The 18,181-nt window shown below is 40.3% G+C and overlaps 2 protein-coding genes across 2 annotated transcripts in view; one reads left to right on the top strand and one right to left on the bottom strand.

The window, feature by feature from the left end:
* The window catches only part of fam49bb (family with sequence similarity 49 member Bb), a 44,951-nt gene extending 33,617 nt beyond the window's left edge, over positions 1–11,334 (bottom strand). Inside the window, exon 1 of the mRNA XM_049565389.1 lies at positions 11,148–11,334. The gene's annotated coding sequence lies outside the window, so the exon portion shown is untranslated. The remainder of the gene's footprint in view (positions 1–11,147) is intronic.
* Positions 11,335–14,598: 3,264 nt separating this feature from the next.
* On the top strand, positions 14,599–16,912 carry si:dkey-37o8.1 (Elongation factor 1-alpha-like). The gene is made up of 7 exons (XM_049565398.1): positions 14,599–14,846; positions 14,921–15,100; positions 15,181–15,477; positions 15,551–15,701; positions 15,940–16,196; positions 16,274–16,508; positions 16,594–16,912. Exons 1-7 carry the CDS (start codon positions 14,703–14,705, stop codon positions 16,701–16,703), a joined length of 1,374 nt encoding a protein of 457 aa, XP_049421355.1. The 5' UTR covers positions 14,599–14,702; the 3' UTR covers positions 16,704–16,912.
* Positions 16,913–18,181: the final 1,269 nt, after the last annotated feature.

Below are 18,181 nucleotides of genomic sequence, written 5' to 3'. Positions count from 1 at the left end.
TTTTGACAACACTAGACTTTTGGTACCAATTCCAAAACTGTGTTTTTTTTAGAATCCGTACTTTTACTTTACTGAACAAAAGAAACCAACATCCTCATTTTCTTTTGTCCAAACATAAATTACATAAGTTCATAACATTAAGAAAGAAAAAATTAAGAATACCAAACAAGATGCTTTTGTTTATGCCAACAAAACTAAGAGTTTACAGCCATGCCTTTCATGAGGCTTATCTTTGATGCTAACATCAGCATCAAGCAGCAAGTTCCCCCGGGGCTGAAAAATGAAGTCAATGCGAAAGTGCCATGTTAAAACATCCAACAGCAGCAATAAACATTTTTACAGCCTGGGACAAAAACAGTTTTGGTTTCTATATTTAATTTCCCCCTTTATGACAACTGTATGGTGGATGAATTTTTATATTTACTTTTTTTATATTTAACCCATTTACATTTTATTTAGGCTTAAAGTTATGCATAATTAAGGGCTGGGCCACTTGTGCTACAGTCTATGAGTAAGATCCACCCCTCACTCCTCCACAACTCCACCCTCTTGTCCAAATATGGTCAATTCTGGCTCCAAAAACACCAAGATGGCAATAGCCAGATGCCCAACTTGAAGCTTTAAAACGGAAGTCCACAAACCAGTGGTTGACATCATGGTAGCTACGCCCATTATCTTAAACAATCTATGGTCAGCATGCTGGATTTTGATGCTAACGTCAGTATGCTAACATGCTGATTGTTAGCTCTCCATCTCTGTAACAGTGAGAACCATATTGTCTGTAATTTCTTTCCAGGATCTTCAATCAGTTTATATGAAAGTGTCAAAGGAGGTGAATGTGACATTCAGAGTCTGAGCTTCAAACAAGGATGTGGGAGTTACAATGGCGGGGGCTGGCACTAATGGTGCAAACAGTGCTAACAACAGCAACAGTGCTGACAGAGCAAACATTTTTTACTTTGGGGGGATCAGAGGGTGCGTGGGCCTTGTGCATCTGCAGCGATAGCCCTGCCACTGTGGGTCAGGACAACATTCCCAACAGTTAAAGAGCACAGTGCAGGGCAGCGACCATTAGCTAGCCAGTGGGATACAGACACACAGGGACTCAAATGCACTAACATGCACTAACATGCACGTGCAGCCAGGCTGTCTACCGCAACAAAGAAGCTCAGATTACAACACACACAGGGGAAGTGTGACTTAATTCTCTGCTCAGGACGCCATTACTTCACAATATCTTTACATAGCAAATAGATTTACTGCCATATTGATGTTCTGAATGTTAGCAACACTGTGTCAAATGACAAACACCACTACTATGCTATTCATACCATTATTATGCTCTTTAGGTTTGTGGCCCAAACTGTTTTTAGGAATACTGTCATTTACCTCAGAGCTGCTGTGGGAAAGACCCACATGATGAGATCATAAGGTGGCACTGTGTGTGTATATGTGTGTGTCCCTTCAAGCAACAATTAAATCCAGGGGAACCACTACAGCCCAGTTAACCCGCGTCACTGTGGGGGGTTCACTGTTTTGTGTCTCAGTTACCGTGGAGACATCCACTCGTCACGTGAGGAGTCATTTATCCTCACAAAGACTTGAAAGAGGTCATCTGAGTAAAGATCAAGTCATGGGAGCAGATGAGTAATGGCAGCAATTTAGGGGTGAAGAGAAATCTGAACTGCAATACCCTTAAAATCACACAACAAAACTTTGGTAAACTGCACACAGCATGCTCATGTTTACCAACACAACTAGTCTGATATTGCTTTATTCCCACAGCATCAGAGGCAATAAATCGTCGCTGCTCAGTCAAGTTTTCTCTGATCTAACTTCCTGCTGCTTCAAAGACTTATTTCCTTGTTTTGCTTTGTCATTTCCAGATACTTGAACGGTAGCTACGTACATAGCAAAACTGGATTTGTGAGTTTTGTGTAAAAGAGCTGTTTTATGAGGCGGCAACATCTCAACAACAAAGCTCAGAGTGGCAAAGACATATTTTAATCTGTGCTTTCATATCTGGAGTTTGAAGCAGCAGTACGTCAACATGCCACAAACATTTGTTTGGTTTTAATTGACTCCACCACATGAAGGGGTCAATAAATGTGAGCCAACATGTGTGGGCCTGCTGTAGACCATGTGTGCTACTGACGAGTGCCGGGTCTGACTACAGAGCAGACCACTGAGGTAATCAATAGGATCTATATGTGGGACATGTCCATTTGTCACACACATACATAATACATGCTCACTTACCAGTTTATTTAGTCTAACCACACTGGTGTAAATGGCGTGGACAAAATATCAGAAACACCAGCTAATCAGCACCACGAACTACCATCTACAAAAGGGTCAAGGTAAGTTTATTGCAAGACTGTTGTATTTTGGATTAGTCTAAACTGGGTGTGCTTCAATTGGCAGATGAGTTCAGTTCAGAACATCTTTAGGGATGCACAACACTGACAATAGGATAGCATAGGTTAGGAAGACAACGATTTGGTGTAAAATACCAGATTTTGGTGGCACAATCACGGCTGGAGAAACTGTTAATAAAAATAAACGCTTTTCGTGTGACTATCCTGGCAGGAAACACTGCAATATCTCAGTAAAAAAAAAATGCTTACTGTGTCAAGTTGCTAAAAATACCCACATTAGGCAGCTAAAAAGCTGCTTGAAACCCTTGAATCACAGGCGGGTTGCTACAAGGCCACCAGTTTGTTTGTTGGTGTCACACAGTGATCTGCAGCTTGGCAGGCATCTCACCTAGGCGTCACATTATCCACCATCTCCCTGATGACATCTGCTCATAAACATTTAATCAGAATACATCACTTTAGAAACACTGGTAAGATACTTAGGAAAGGCACAAATGTAACATATTTGTGGACTACAAAAACATACAACGCCAAAATTCTCCTCTGACGACTGGGCAAATATTTCACCTTGCTTACAGTATCACTATTTATCACAATACATTGAATCACAACCCCTGTTTCATGATTTTTAAGATTTCTAGAACATTATTGTCATCATGCAAGCCTGACAAAACTGCAAAAGCATCATCCTCAAATGGTGCTTCTTATTAAATCTTCACAAGTATTTACAAAAAATAGAAAAAGGCATGAATGTAAAGGATAATAAATATTCAACAATAAGAATCCAGCCACTATCATTTCAAAATACAAGCAATATTAAAGTATAAAAAATATGTATTTAAGTACAACTAATGAGTCTGCAAACATCAGCAGCAAAAAATCCAGTAAATAAACATATCTATACGTATGGTATCACACAGCCTTACCAGATACTGGAAACTGAAATCTAGTCTTACTCTTAAAAGAATAGTTAGTAGGACTAGTGATATCTAGCGGTGAGAACTGCAGACTGCAACCAGCTGAAACTTCTCCCAGTTAGGATTCCTTCAGTGTTCATTGTTCAGGAGGTTATTACTGTAAGCCTAATTATCCACAGAGGTGTCTTCCTCTACGAAGCAAATAGACAAGGTGATGAAAACAGGTAAAAACACAGAATAAAGCAGTTTCATGTTGCAAATCAGTATTTTTCCGACACTGTTCAGCATGGCCGCTCCATATACAGAGAGTAAAGAAAACACGTAAGAAAATCTTACGTTGAGGTGATTATACATACATATATATTCCATTTCTGCCAATATATTCCCCTAATCCTACACACTGGACCTTTAATGTAGGCTACACAGTTAGTAGATCAACTACTTTTTTTAAAGGAAACCAAACTGAAGCAAGTGACACTGGGATACAGCCTAAATTCAACAGGTTGTTGCGGTATATCAGTACCACTGAGTAAAACTTCCAACATAAGTTGCCATGACAACTTATATTCCCCTGTCTCTATTGGTGAGCCAGAGCTGAGGGGCTGAGGAGGGATATTATCGACTGAGTCTCTGAAGCCCACAGAGCACGGCCGAGCCTCTGTGGAAAATCATTTCATTAGGAGAAACCTCCACAGATCAGTTACATGGACCGGGAGATTCCCTAACCAAAATGTCACAACAGATGACTTGCTGAGGGCTTGTGCATCTCAGCTAGAGTCAAAACTGGTTTACACCATGTAATGCAATTACCATGCAAATATCTTAAATAATGCAATCTTTATTTCTATATCAACACTGAAATTGCTTCTCATTTTCTTCTGCAAAATAAAACCCCATATAAAGAGCCCTGTGTGCTGTATAAACAATATAAAATGAACATTTTTGGCTGTTAGTAGGAAGTTCTCCTCCTTTGGTCCAGGTTTCTGCAGCTTTGACTATAAGAGCAATGTTCTCATGATAAAACAGAACAACATGCATCATTATGATACATATTATTAAATATGGAGCTAAAAATAAGTAGTCTTTTGACATTTTTTCATCCATCCTTTCCTAAATCTAGACAGTTTAATTAATGCACAGGCAGTTGGGGTAAAAAGTAGGACAGGTTTGTCTGACAGTCTTATCACCATGTGAGGGTGGAGGTTTGGTACGGGGGCAGCAGGCACGGCAACAGTTTCATGCAAAAGCTGAATTTCTAACATGCTGATCTGCCATCTGTGGCAACACCCCTGCTCTGTGTGTCCACTGATGTGTAGGCGGCCACATGAGGATCTCATGCCTGCCTGGTTTGACATAATAAAATCGTCATCAAATTATTGTATTTTTGTAAGACAGCAGGACAATTGAAAAATTATTTAACTGCAGTCAAAAGAGAAAATCAACGGATCCTGATCTCCGATGTTTTCTCTGTAGATTTTCTCAGATCTGAGCCTGAGGGGTTTTTCTGTGCATGTGTGAAGGTGTGGGGGTAGGGGCACACAGACCTTTATTTCCTTTTGAGTGGGTTATACATAACGTCATGTTGAGATCATCTATGCAAAGTCCACTTTGCTTTTGTATCACATTTACTCTGAAGATGCTGCTGCTGCATACGGTGAGCAACAAATGAAAGCATCCTGCTAGAGTCCTTTGGATGGACTGCCTGCAGGACAAAAACAGAGACTGCTCTCTCTTCTCATTATATTCGAGCTCAGGGCTTCAGATAAGCCAACATCACAGGACGGAAGTGAGAAAGTTGAGAGGAATGCTCGAGCCTACCAGCACAGCCAGCGCTGCAGATCAGAAACTGGCACACATACTGACTCATACACATCAGAGACACACATCAAAAGTACATTACTCGCCACTGCCAAAGGCTGCAAACACAAATCACCACAGCTAGGACCTCGGCTGCTACAGACATTCTTTCTCTGCTTGTTTAACAGCAAAACAGTCGGCATGTGTTAATCAACAAACTATTAAATGAATCTCAGAGCAGCAGGGGCTCTTCATAAGGTTAATAAAAGCATGCAGTCATTTTTCAACTTTTAAAGTAGACGGTGACATCGTGTGTGATATCAGCTCTCCAATAATTCAGCTGTGTGCAGAAACACGCAGACCTACTTTAAAAAGGGGGGCACAGTCAGCCTTTCCTACTGACTGACTCATACATGTCATCATTTCATGATCTGCTTATGGACAAGAGCAGACATGCAATAGCAATGGAAGGGGGAGTATGTGTACTCAAGAGGCGAATGAGATTACTCCTATAGCACAGATGTGTGGATGTATTAATTGTCAAATAGAACAATTCCAAACACCAAACAAAGTACTGTAATTGTTAGTGAAGTGCCTCTAAAACCAACAATAGAAAGCACTGTACGAATTAAATGATGCTGAAGTCGCTAACTCTCCAGCATTAAGCCGTGTCATGATAATGGTGTTAGAGCAGAATGCTGAACAGGCATAATCAGTTAGAGGAAGTTAATCCAAATAACTGAACAAACAGTATTATGCCACAGAAAGGGGTCAATTCAGCTCCACTCTGCATGAAGCTCAGACAGCAGCACCTGACCTCGCAATGCTGCCTGCAAGTGGAAACCTCCAGGGCTGAAAAATGAAGCCAACGCAGAAGTGCCAAAAACTGCAGTTCCTCTAATGGCCACTTGAGGCTGGCTCCAAGACCGAGTATATCCTCATAGACCCCCATGTTAAAATGCAACTTTACAGCAGAAATAAACATTTACAGCCTGGTACAAAAAAGAAGTTCTGGTTTCTAAAGCTAATTTCTCCTTTCATGACAACTGTACGAGGGTGAAGTTTTATATAACTCAACTGTTAAAAATATTATTAAGGCTTACAGTTATGCATAATTAAGGGCGTGACTACTTTGACTAACAGGCGGGTGCCATCTGACAACAAGCTGCTACCATGGTGACTACACTGGTTGTGTAACATTGCCATGCCGTGATCCCAGATTCAGAGTTAACTGTATTGTTTTGGTCGCCTAAAAAAGTTCAGCATTTGGTTGTTCCAAAAGGAGTTCAATGTACATTTTTTATATATAATGGTCTCAAGCCTGCTGTTATCACAGTTGAAGGTCCAGTGTGTAGGATTTACTGGGATATATTGGCAGAAATATCACAGAATAAGAATATTTTCTTAAGTTTATAATCACCTGAAAATAAGAATGGTTGTGTTTTCATTACCTTAGAATGAGCAATTTATATCAACTCAGGAAGCAGGTCCTCGCCCACAGAGATCACCATACTGCAGTGCCATGTTTCTGCAGTAGCCCAGAACAGAAAAACCAATACTGGCTCTAGATAGGGCCATTTACGCTATTGCGTTGGCTACTTTGGTAAGTAGTCCCTCCGTGATGAGTAATGTCGGAAAAAACACTGATTTATTAATGTAAAACTTCTTTACAAAGTATTTTTTACCAGTTTAAATTCATCAGTCACCAGTCTGTTTGTTTTGGAGAGGAGGAGGCCTCTTGGAATAATTCGGCTCCCTGTTAATATCTCCTGAATGTCTGGATCTTAAGTTAGCAGAGAAAAACAATCAGAGCATCGGACAAACACTGTGTAACGTGAAACTGCTTTATTCAGTGTTTTTACCAGTTTAACTCCTCGGGTCTATTTGTTTTGGAGAGGAAGAGACCTTTGTGGATAATTTGCCTCCCAGTAAAAACCTGCAAAACATCTGGATCAAGAAAAAGGTGAGCACACATTAGCTGGTGCTGGGTTAGCGGACCATCTGCGACATGCAGGACAGCGTAAGAGAAACACTGATTTGTACTGTGAAACTGGGTTATTCTGTGTTTTTACCTGTTTAAATCACCTGGTCCATTTGTTTGTTTGAAGAGGGCTCTGTGGATAATTTGGCTTCTGGTAAAAATCCCCTGAACAATAAACACTGAAAAAATTCTAACCTGGAGATGTTTCAGCTAGTTGCAGTCTGCAACCCTCACCACTAGATGCCACTAAATCCCCCTGAATCTTACACACTGCTCCCTAAACTATAGCTGTAAATGCATCATGCAAACTAAACTAAAAGCTAGCGTTAGGGTTAGCCCCACCCTCTCTCCAACATATGGTTACTTCTTTAAAAAGGAAGATGGTGACGGCCAAAATGCCAAACTCAAGGCTTCAAGACGGGAGTCCACATACCAACGGGTGATGTCACTGTGGCTTCGCCCATTATTTTATACAGTCTATAGCTGCCTGTAGTGTGTGGAATACAGGCGGGGTAGACACAATAATGTTAACACTAACAATATGATTCAAACAGATTTCTAAATCAAATATAGTTGTGGTGGCGACTGTCTCAGAGGTGTTGGTTTAAGCCTGTGGTTGTTTTCTGAAGCTGCTGGTGATTGCATTTTACTACATTGCACAAGTGCTCATGCTTCTGTATCCTCCCACCATAGAGCACAAAAACAAAAACAGCCTACGTAACCACTAAATAAAAAGAGGAAGTTACTGTAAGTGGTTCATACACTCTCACTATGGCGAATACTTTTCCATTTTAAGACAAAAGGCGACATGCAGCTGATAGTATGAAAAGTATTTAAGTCTTTCAGTCACTGTATAGTAAACAAACGCACGTCTGCTGCCAGAAATGTCACAACAGTACAGCACAACCACACAATGGTACATTAACTGTTGCAACAATGAGTCAACTAGACGAGACGTTTAGCATGAGTGGATGCACTTGCAGCCGGAAATACAATAAATAGTCTGACTGTCAGCAGGAGTCGACAGTGAAGCTCATACCAAGAATAACTGCAGTAACCCAACCTGCAGCCGGCAGCTCAGTGACACTGGGTGTGTTCAAAGGGGTCTGGACCCTTTGGCGACTTTGTAGCATTCCAATGAAGCCATCAATTTATTCCTAATAACATAATATCCAAAAAATTTATTGCAATAACAGATCTTAATCTCACCACTGTTTTCTTCTTTAATGTGTAGACAGTTTACAGAATAATAAACAAAATATTTCCTCTAAAATGATAAAATATAGATCAGTTTGTCTGAGCTGCTCTGCCCTGAAGGTCCTTGGGAGGACTCCTGGAAAAACGATTAATAATTCAAATTAACAACCATTACACTGACTCTGCCCTTGTGTTATCACCCCAGCTACAGTATGTACAGTTGTCCGAGCTAGAAAATACATTTGCTTGAGAAAGTATGTGGAAAATCCTCTTACACGGGCTTCCTCAGGGGTTAACAGAGTTCATTATGTTCATTACGTACGCACAATGAGAGACTATTTCAATCATACTCGACACATCTCTGCCCCTATTGTTATTCAAGCACCCATAATGCAAACACTGATGTAAAGCACTGACAAAAGTCTTATCTAATGTCAACAGTGTCCTTACATAGACAAAGACAGAGTCAAAAGCTGTATCACCAGATTACAGCGAGATTTTGACTAAACAGTAACATTTAAAAGCTAAATCCTATTTGGGAGGGCTGCTACTGTTTGCATTGCATAATAATATTGCTGCATTATCCAATACGTGTCTCAGAATGGTTCATGACTTAGTGCACCTGCATGCCTCTACCTGAATTAAACCGGCGTTTATGAGGGACTATATTGTGCCAAATGAGCCTATTCTCATTTCACACTTGTGCCACATGCCAAGGTTGTGAGAAAAAGCTCCACTTGTTTACCTAACACCAGATCTCACTTTCTTGTTGCAAGTGGTGCCCTCACTTTTGCAATCTTTGTAACTGCTGCTGCAACTTCTACAAGCAAAATAAGGAAGAATCAGCCCTGCGATAACTGAGCTTTGAACTCCTTGATAATCACTCCGTCTATCTGTTCACACCACTGCAGACAGAGTATGAGGCATGGCACAACAAGTTGTACCATGTCTAAAAAGTCGTACAACTGTGGCACAAGTCAGGTATTGTCATGTCTTTTCCAGCCCACATTTACACATCTACACTGACTCAAACTATGAGAGCATACATTTGGGTCCATCTGTTAAAGAATATGGAGCAAGGTGACACATCCTTCTTGCAAAATGTGCAGTGGCAGATATAAGGAGGACAAACTGCAAAAGAGGACAAGGCAAATAACCTGGAGGCATGTCATTTCACACAGCAAAACTGGGTTTGCCATGACAGACGGAGACCTTTTTACACTGGCTGGCAGTAAACCCATCTTTCCTTACACAAATAAATGCAGCACATCATTTATAGCAGAGCACCTGCAGTATTTTCTCCGCAAAACCATACACTTAACAGACATGCCTGTAAAGCTTGTTTATTTTTGTGACATGAGGAGGTAACATATCTTTAAACTCTTGTATGAGTCTCCATACTCATGTCTAACTAGCCTAAGTGTAGTGAAACTGGCCCAATTTGCACAAGCAGAGACCGTGAGAGTTCTGAGACAAAAGACGTTGCATCACAACCACAACAGAGTTTAACTTGCCCAACGTGCCATCAAATCCGGCTTTCTGGGACGTTTCACTTCCACTTTCAAGACCTTTGCAGAGACTGGGCGGAAAGGAAACGACATATACTTCCATCATGCTAGAGCCGAGTTATGCAGAAAACCGATGCAAAGAGAAAACTTTAAAGCGACCAACTCCACTTGGTGAAATACTTTCAAATGAAATAACAGTGACAGGTTTATCTGTATCTGTGGACTCTGGGAAGCTTCCAGAACACTGTAGTTAAGCACAAATCTGAAGCACATTTTCTTTAGCATTTCAATTTCATGCAATTTTATGCAACATTTCAAAAGGAAATATTGCACTTTTCCCACCTCTGTATTTGTTTGACAACTGTTGGCACTAGCTATTTTGCTGCTTGAGATTTTAATCTATCAATCTAACATGAGTATATGTAACCCGATATCTTATTATATAGTGAATTAAACTATCCAACAGTATATAAAACAGTTCTTAAAACAATCTTAGTGCATCATTCATAATCATTATAATCCTATAATATAATAGTGTTATATTTTGCTAAGTCATGCAAGATTCTGAATTTAGGACTTCAGGAGTATTTCTATAATACAGCATTGCTATTTTTGCTTAAGTAAATGTCCTGATAAAACTTCTGTACTTTTTCTCATGCATGAAGTTGAATTCAGGACTTCAGGAGTATTTTTTCAAGAGTATTTCTACTTTTACTTAAATAAAAGACCTGATGGCACTTCTTCCACCACTGCCAACACCACAGTTTGGAAACCTGTGACAATTTTTCCAATGATGCATTGATGAACATGTAAATCATCAAAGACAAACCAGCTGTAACCAGCTGTCAGTGTGTGCATTTCCTTTAATGCAGCTTTAATGATGCATCACTTTCTGCCTGTAAGCGAGCAGTCTTAATCCGAGCCATACGGTTAGTTGATAACTGAGCACATTAACTGTCTCCACAATGTAGACGAGGCCAAACACATGTGATAAACCTGGTAATATATGGGTCAAGCATGTAACATTCACTGCCTGTGGCCAAATAAAGGGAGAACCAAGCTAGCGGTGTCGCCTAACGTCTACCTTGAGACCGTTGTTCTGAAAAGGGGAAGTTAACGGGGCTTAAAGGGTGTAAGTTAAAAACACAAGCTCATATTCCCCACTGTTTGAATTTCATAGTAACTTCACGATACGTGGGGTTAATTTTCGCCGCACACGTTAATGATTCATCATTAATTTTTGCCTCCGAGGAACAAAATTTAACACTTAAAACAAGCCGGGCTGAATGGCAACCGGTGGACGGTGAAAGCGGTTAGTTTAGGAGGCAGAAAAAGGCGAGATAAAGTGGTAATTAATTCAGTTTTTTACCTTGATGCTCGTAGAGAAAACACTGGAGTCGACGTCTGGACACCACGCTAGAGAAGCAGCGGTACGGGCTGAAAGAAGAAGAAAAGCGATTTGCTGTTGCTGTTTCCGGGTTAGTTATTGAGCGTCATTGTGGCCGTCAAACGAGAGGGGAGCTCGGTTTGTTGCACCTCTGAGCGCGGAGGGGAAAGCTGCACACCTTCCTCCCTATGCTTCCTCCCCTAACTGTACATAGACCCGCCCGGTCAGCGCAGACCCGCTGGCCTGTTTTAACAGTGATTTCCACCGGATTACAACTGACCCAGCCTATTAATATGTGTCACCCTGTGGTCTCGCCGTGGCCTTAATTAGCTCCCCTCACCTTTGGAAACCGGTCAGGTAGAACCGGCTGTCCGCTATTCATTCACTCTACCGACGTATCTTTGAGCAAGACGCTAAATTAAACCTCAAATAAGCTCTAGAGGGCGCTAATGAGCCGTCTGACCCTGCACTTTGACCCCTGAGTCACTTTAGGGATCAATTTGGATATATGTAATTCTTTAATATGAGGGTTTATCACTGTCAAGGTATTACTGCTGTTGTTTTAATGTAACTAACTAGCCTACATTAACTTACTTACATTTACTAAGTAGGTTGAATTAAGGGTGATTGGGACAGGACATCTTATCACTAATATAGGCTTGTGTAAGCATATCTATTGCACAATGTATTTCATACTTTGATATAATTTAACATGCCCATTTTTATTTTTCTGTTCATTCCAATAAATTAAGACTACATGTACATTTCTGTTGAACTTAAATTCTGATGCCTATCTTGGCCAGGTCTCCCTTGAAAAAGAGGTTGTTAATCTCAATGGGATCTTCCTGGTTAAATAAAGGTTAATAAATAAATAATGTCCGTCCAATTCATACAATATGCAGCTGTCTTTTCTCTCTACCACAACAACCCCCTCCCTCGCACATCCTCCCTTAATTCTGCCCCACCAAATTTCACTTAACACATTTAACTGAGATATAAAAAAAATCCTTAAGTCCAAAATTCATTAAATACATTTAATTGGGTTAACAAATGTTTGAAAAAAATAGTTGAGGTTGAAAGAAATGCTAGTCAGGATTAGTAAAGGTTGGGTTAAGAGGGCAAGGCTAAGTGTTAGGTTTGGCTTGACACAAGATATGAACATATTAGATTTTAGAGAAGTAGTGCATCATAATCATGTTTCCATCAAAGGTTTGTACAATATATTAGTGACAATTTTATGACTCTATGATTTAAACTAGCGAAAGCATTTTTCGTGTTTTTGTGTTGTCACGTTGTTGTGTTTTTGCATTGTCACATCAGCCACCGTAGTTCTCCTGCATGCGCGGCACACGGGAGAAGTTTCAGTTCCACAACCTGTCCACCAGATGTCACTAAATCCTTCACACTGGACCTTTAATTAAAAGATCTTAATACTTTTTCACCACTGACGAACTTATAAAACAATAATAAAAATGAAACTGTTTTAGATTATTTGCTTTTGTGCATAAAATAAATTAAACTACTCAACAATATACGAAACTGTTAAAATCAGCCCAGAAAAACTGCTTTTTTTTTTTTTTTTTTAGCATTTTGAGAACTTTTACTTTTGAGACATTAAGTACATTTTGCTGATAATATTGATTATAATAAGCAGTATCAATAAAATGTACTTAAAGTTACTATTTCCACTGCAGTACTTTTACTTGTAACGGAATATTTTTACAGTCTGGTATTGCTACTTTTACTTCTATAAAGGATCTGAATACTTCCACCACTGATTATTGTCATTGGTAGATGGAACGATAACAGGGCTAAACAATAAATGAAAAGAGACGTTAATTAGGAAGTTACTTTGATTTACAAACACTCCTTCAAAAGTGGGTTACACTAGGCTGAGTGCCGATAAGAAAAATTTGTTAAATTACACTATATGTAGATTAATCCAATTTAAAATACTTAATTGTTTTTATTTGACCCCCTCCAGACTGTCTAAGCTTCATCTCCAGTTCTGCTGTTCTGAAGGGACACGTCTTCAACTACTCTGGGAATGTCCCATGTTTCAGAACCATTGGATAAAGGTTCATGAACGTATAAAAAAACTTTACCCGGACTAACTTCAAGTACTGCCTGAGGCTGTATGTTCTCAGTGACCCACAAATGACATCTCACAGTGGAGCCAAGGGCTTATCTCAGACCAGTATAGTGGTGGGAAAGCAAATTATAATGACACACTGGAGGAACCAGGTGAGCCTTCTTTTAAGGAATGGTTCACAGAGTTGGCAAAAGTTGTATCATATGAACAAATCTCTTTCAGTTGTGAGGACAGGATGGAGAAATACGTGGCGAAGTGGAGAAGCTGGTGTGGATGTATCTTGTAGTGAATCAGACGCCATGTGCATGGTGATCTGTTGCACACCTTCTGATTGTCTCAGAGCTTGTTTGGAAATCAGAGAAGATTGTATTGCATATTTATGTAGGAATGTGTGTGTGTGTGTGTGTGTGTGTATATATATATATATATATATATATATATATATTTTTTTTTTTTTTTTTTTTTTTTTTTAAAGATTTGCTTATTATTATTTTATTTTGTTATTGTGTTTTTATTGTGCATATTTTTGATTTATTAACACTCGGTGACACTGTTTATGTTTATGCAAAAGCGAAAAAGTTCAATAAAATATTAATGATGAAAAAAATTATAGTGTTGCAGAGAATTGTTTTTGGTTAAATTCAATATAGTCTAATTAAAAGCATGATAGGAACTAAATTAAAAACATATGCAAACATATGTTTGTAATTTTAATTTGGAGTTGTAGAAGATGAAATGAGACATTTATTAGAGGGTCTTCACCTCTGTAGAGACTGTAGTTTTTGTCTGTTTGCACCATCTGTGATGGGAGATTTATCTTTATTAAGCTCCTCATTTTCTTATTTTATATGCACGAGCACACATTTGAACCTCTACAGTCAGCAGTCTCTTTAATATTTCCCTGTAGTAGTTTAGTGCTTTGATGCGTCATAGTTCCTTTGATACATAGGCAGAGGTTACTTATTAGACTCTTCAAAGTCGGCCATCTCTGAATGACACACCTGGTTGTACTTTGAGATCATTAACTGCTCCGTAGTGGTGAGCTTTGAAGGACTGTACCTGCCTGATGCTGCAGTGATGACAGATAATTTAATCCTTCTCACTGTAGTTCACATAAAACAATAATCTAATCTTTCTCATTGCAGTACACACACAAAAACAAATTGCAAGCATTTTTTTTTAGCTTTCCAGCATTTTATTTTTTTGGTGTTCAAGCTACTTTGATACTGAACAGCATCCACACAGGCATCAGCCACCAATTAAGCTTAATTGAGCAGCACTCCTGTGTTTAATCAAGAGTCCTGTGAGGCCAGGTGGAGCTTATAAAGTCAGGCCTTACAGGCTGGCCACATTCATTTTACAGAAGAACCTGGAAGCTTGAACGTGGTCATTTCATCTCAGAAGCCTACAGTCAAATTGTTTGGTTCGCAAACCCACCTTCAACCATGGGAAAAGAGAAGACTCATGTTAATGTGGTGATTATCGGTCACGTTGACAGCGGCAAGTCGACCACCACCGGCCACCTCCTCTACAAGTGTGGTGGCATCGACCAGAGGAGACTGGAGAAGTTTGAGAAAGCTGCAGCACAGGTGAGGAAGGGAGAAAGCTGCTGCTTCAAACTGTTTAAAACATGTTACAAGATTTGTTTTATGTTCTCTGGCAGATGGGGAAGAGTTCCTTCAAATTTGCCTGGGTGCTGGACAAGCTGAAAGCTGAGCGGGAGCGAGGGATCACCATTGACATATCTCTGCTGAAATTCAACACTCAAAAATACACCATGACAATAATTGATGCTCCTGGCCACCGTGACTTCATCAAAAATATGATAACAGGGACTTCACAGGCAAGCAGCATAAAGTGCATATTAACTGTATACTTAAGTGTTTTTGTTTTTTTATACCTATACCATAAATGTAATTTCAGGCTGATGTCGCCCTCCTGGTGGTCTCTGCAGCTAAAGGAGAATATGAGGCCGGTGTGTCTAGAAGTGGTCAGACCAGAGAGCACGCCCTGCTGGCCTACACTCTGGGTGTCAAGCAGATCATCGTCTGCGTGAACAAGATGGACCTGACTGAACCGCCTTACAGCCAGAAACGCTTTGACGAAGTGGTGCGAGGTGTGAGCGGCTTCCTCAAGAAGATTGGCTACGACCCCACGACTGTGCCTTTTGTTCCCATCTCTGGCTGGACTGGGGAGAACATGATCACTGCAACTCAGAAGGTAACTATGGTTTTAAATTTAGAATATCTGCAAAGGACATGCAACACATTGAACTAAAGTAATGTCTCCACAGATGCCCTGGTTCCAAGGCTGGAAATCCAGACGAAAGGAGGGGAGTGCAAGTGGGAAAACTCTTCTAGAGGTCCTGGACTCCATTCAACCACCAGTGCGCACCATCAACAAGCCCCTTAGATTACCTCTGCAAGATGTCTACAAAATTGGGGGTTAGAAATGCTCAACCTTAATTTTAATGTAATTTTTATGTTGCCTTGACTCTGCTTCCAAGCTTGTGAGCTTAATTGATGAGCTCCATTAAGACAATGAGATGCAGGTGCAGCAGAGGGAGCAGAGTAGGGGAAGAAAAACAATGTCACAATGTTTGTTGGCTGATAAAATGGCTTTAAACTTTAATTTTAACACCTGGAGTTGACTTAAAAAATGCTCTTTTTTTCATCCTCTTAGGAGTTGGGACTGTGCCAGTAGGTAAGATTGAAACTGGCGTCCTCAAACCTGGCATGACCCTCCTGTTCTCCCCCGCCAAGATCACTGCTGAGGTGAAGTCCATTGAGATGCACCACCAGGGGCTGCAGGCCGCTTTGCCAGGACACAATGTTGGCTTCAACATTAAGAACGTGGCTGTCAAGAACCTGCGGCGTGGGGATGTGGCTGGCAACGCTCAGCAGGATCCTCCATCAGATGTCAGCAGCTTTGAAGCTCAGGTGGGTTCAATGGTGTTAAAATCGTTACTTAATGTGTAGTGGCCCTCCCTGTGCTGACATTTTGTTTCTGTCCTCAGGTGATCATCTTGAACCATCCTGGGAAGATAAAAACAGGCTACTCTCCTGTCCTGGACTGCCACACCACCCATGTGACCTGTCGCTTTGCCGAGCTGAAGGAGAAGCTTGACCGGCGCACGGGAAACAAAGTGGAGGACCACCCGCAGATACTGATGTCTGGAGATGCTGCTACAGTCAAACTGGTTCCCATCAAGCCCATGTGTGTGGAGAGCTTCTTCACATACCCTCCCTTAGGTACATAAATCCACTTCAGTCCTAATGTAAAATAAATCTCACCCATGTTCCGCAGTGTTTAACAACTCATTGTTTTTCTCCTCAGGTCGCTTTGCAGCAAGAGACCTGAAGCAGACAGTCGCTGTGGGCGTCATCAAGTCAGTGGAGAAGGACAAAGGGTCAAAACCTCTTCACAAAGCCCAAGTGTGTAAATAATTTGTTTTTGGTTACCAGTACATTCTGGTATGGATGCTTTGGTGAACAGTTTTATTTGGTAAAACGCAATTTGTGTTGTGACACAAAGTATTTATGTTGTCTTAAAAGTGATGTATTCCTGTGTTAATGTTAAATCCAAAAGAAGTTGTAGAGTTGGATGGTATACTTTGGTTTATGTGAATTGTTGACACAACAAAATAAAGAATTATTTGGAGATGAACTTTTTGTCTTTAATGTTCTTTACTGTTAATGTAGAAACAAATACTTTGTCTTTTTTGCACAGCAAGGTGTGTAAAAGAATTTGAAACTACAGTAGTGAGCCTTTACCATGGTTTTTCCTCCTCATACGAACAGTTAGCTATTTCTGGAAATACCAAGTGTGCCTCTCATACCTGTAGGGTTAAATGTAAAGCTGCAGCTAGGTAAATAGCAAATCTGAGCAGTTGCCAAGCAACCACCAGAGACTTGAGGCAGTAAGTCCTCACAAAACTCTTACACTATGGGGGTGTCGGTGGCTTGGTGGTAGAGCAGGCGCCCCATGTACAAGGCTGTTGCCGCAGTGGCCTGGGTTCGAATCTAGCCTGTGGCCCTTTGCTGCATGTCTCTCCCTCTCTCCCCCTTTCACACTTGTCTGTCCTATCAATTAAAGGCTTAAAAATGCCCAAAAAATATCTTTAAAAAACTTTTACACTATGGTCTGTTACGGGTTAAAACAAACATGTTGGTGAGCTTTTACTCATCTTTTATTACAACTGGTCAGAGCTTTGTGCTAAGCTAATGGCTGCTGGCTGTGGCCTTAGCTGAATTAAATGCATACAGTGGCAAAAGTGTTAAAATTTCCCACAGGCTACATGGTGTTGAAACACCATAGTATGAAATGACTCCCTGGGTGTTTCTCAAAGTCAAGGGCAGATCCTTAAACGGCTGAATTATAAGGATGTCATGAAGTCCCACCTTAGGACCGTTCCAGTGTCAAGGATCCTTCAAATTTCTACCGGGGACTGAACTCTTAAGACAGTTTTCAGGGTTGCATGTGTGTATCCTCAGCTGATAGAAAGTACCCACAATTCTTTGTGTACAATTTGCTGGAAGTGAAGGTGGGGCTGCTTCAGTGACAGCTTGGCAGGATTTAGATACATGTCATTTATTTGGGATAATATTTGCAGGAGTGTTTATTATAAAAGCATGAAAAAAATATTGACAGAAACCTCATTTTCCAATGTGTCCACTGCCAAATGAGATTTTTTAAATGTGATTTAGATAAAACCAGGTTTTGAATTCATCAGTCACAGCAGGGATGGAGTGCTAAGTGGGTAAGGTCATGTTTTGTTTTTTACACATGGTAGCAGAATTCTAAAACTACTTTTTACAAGGGTTTAATCTAGCCTACCTGTTATTTTGTTTTGTTTTTAAGCATAATCTAGAAATAGGCTATATTCTCACTTAAAGTCACATGACTCTGAAAATACTGCTTACAT

Source organism: Epinephelus fuscoguttatus, linkage group LG21 (assembly GCF_011397635.1).
Source record: "Epinephelus fuscoguttatus linkage group LG21, E.fuscoguttatus.final_Chr_v1".
Classification (NCBI taxonomy): domain Eukaryota; kingdom Metazoa; phylum Chordata; class Actinopteri; order Perciformes; family Serranidae; genus Epinephelus; species Epinephelus fuscoguttatus.
The sequence above is the reverse complement of the archived record's forward strand: the minus strand, read 5'-3'. Positions and strand labels throughout refer to the sequence as shown.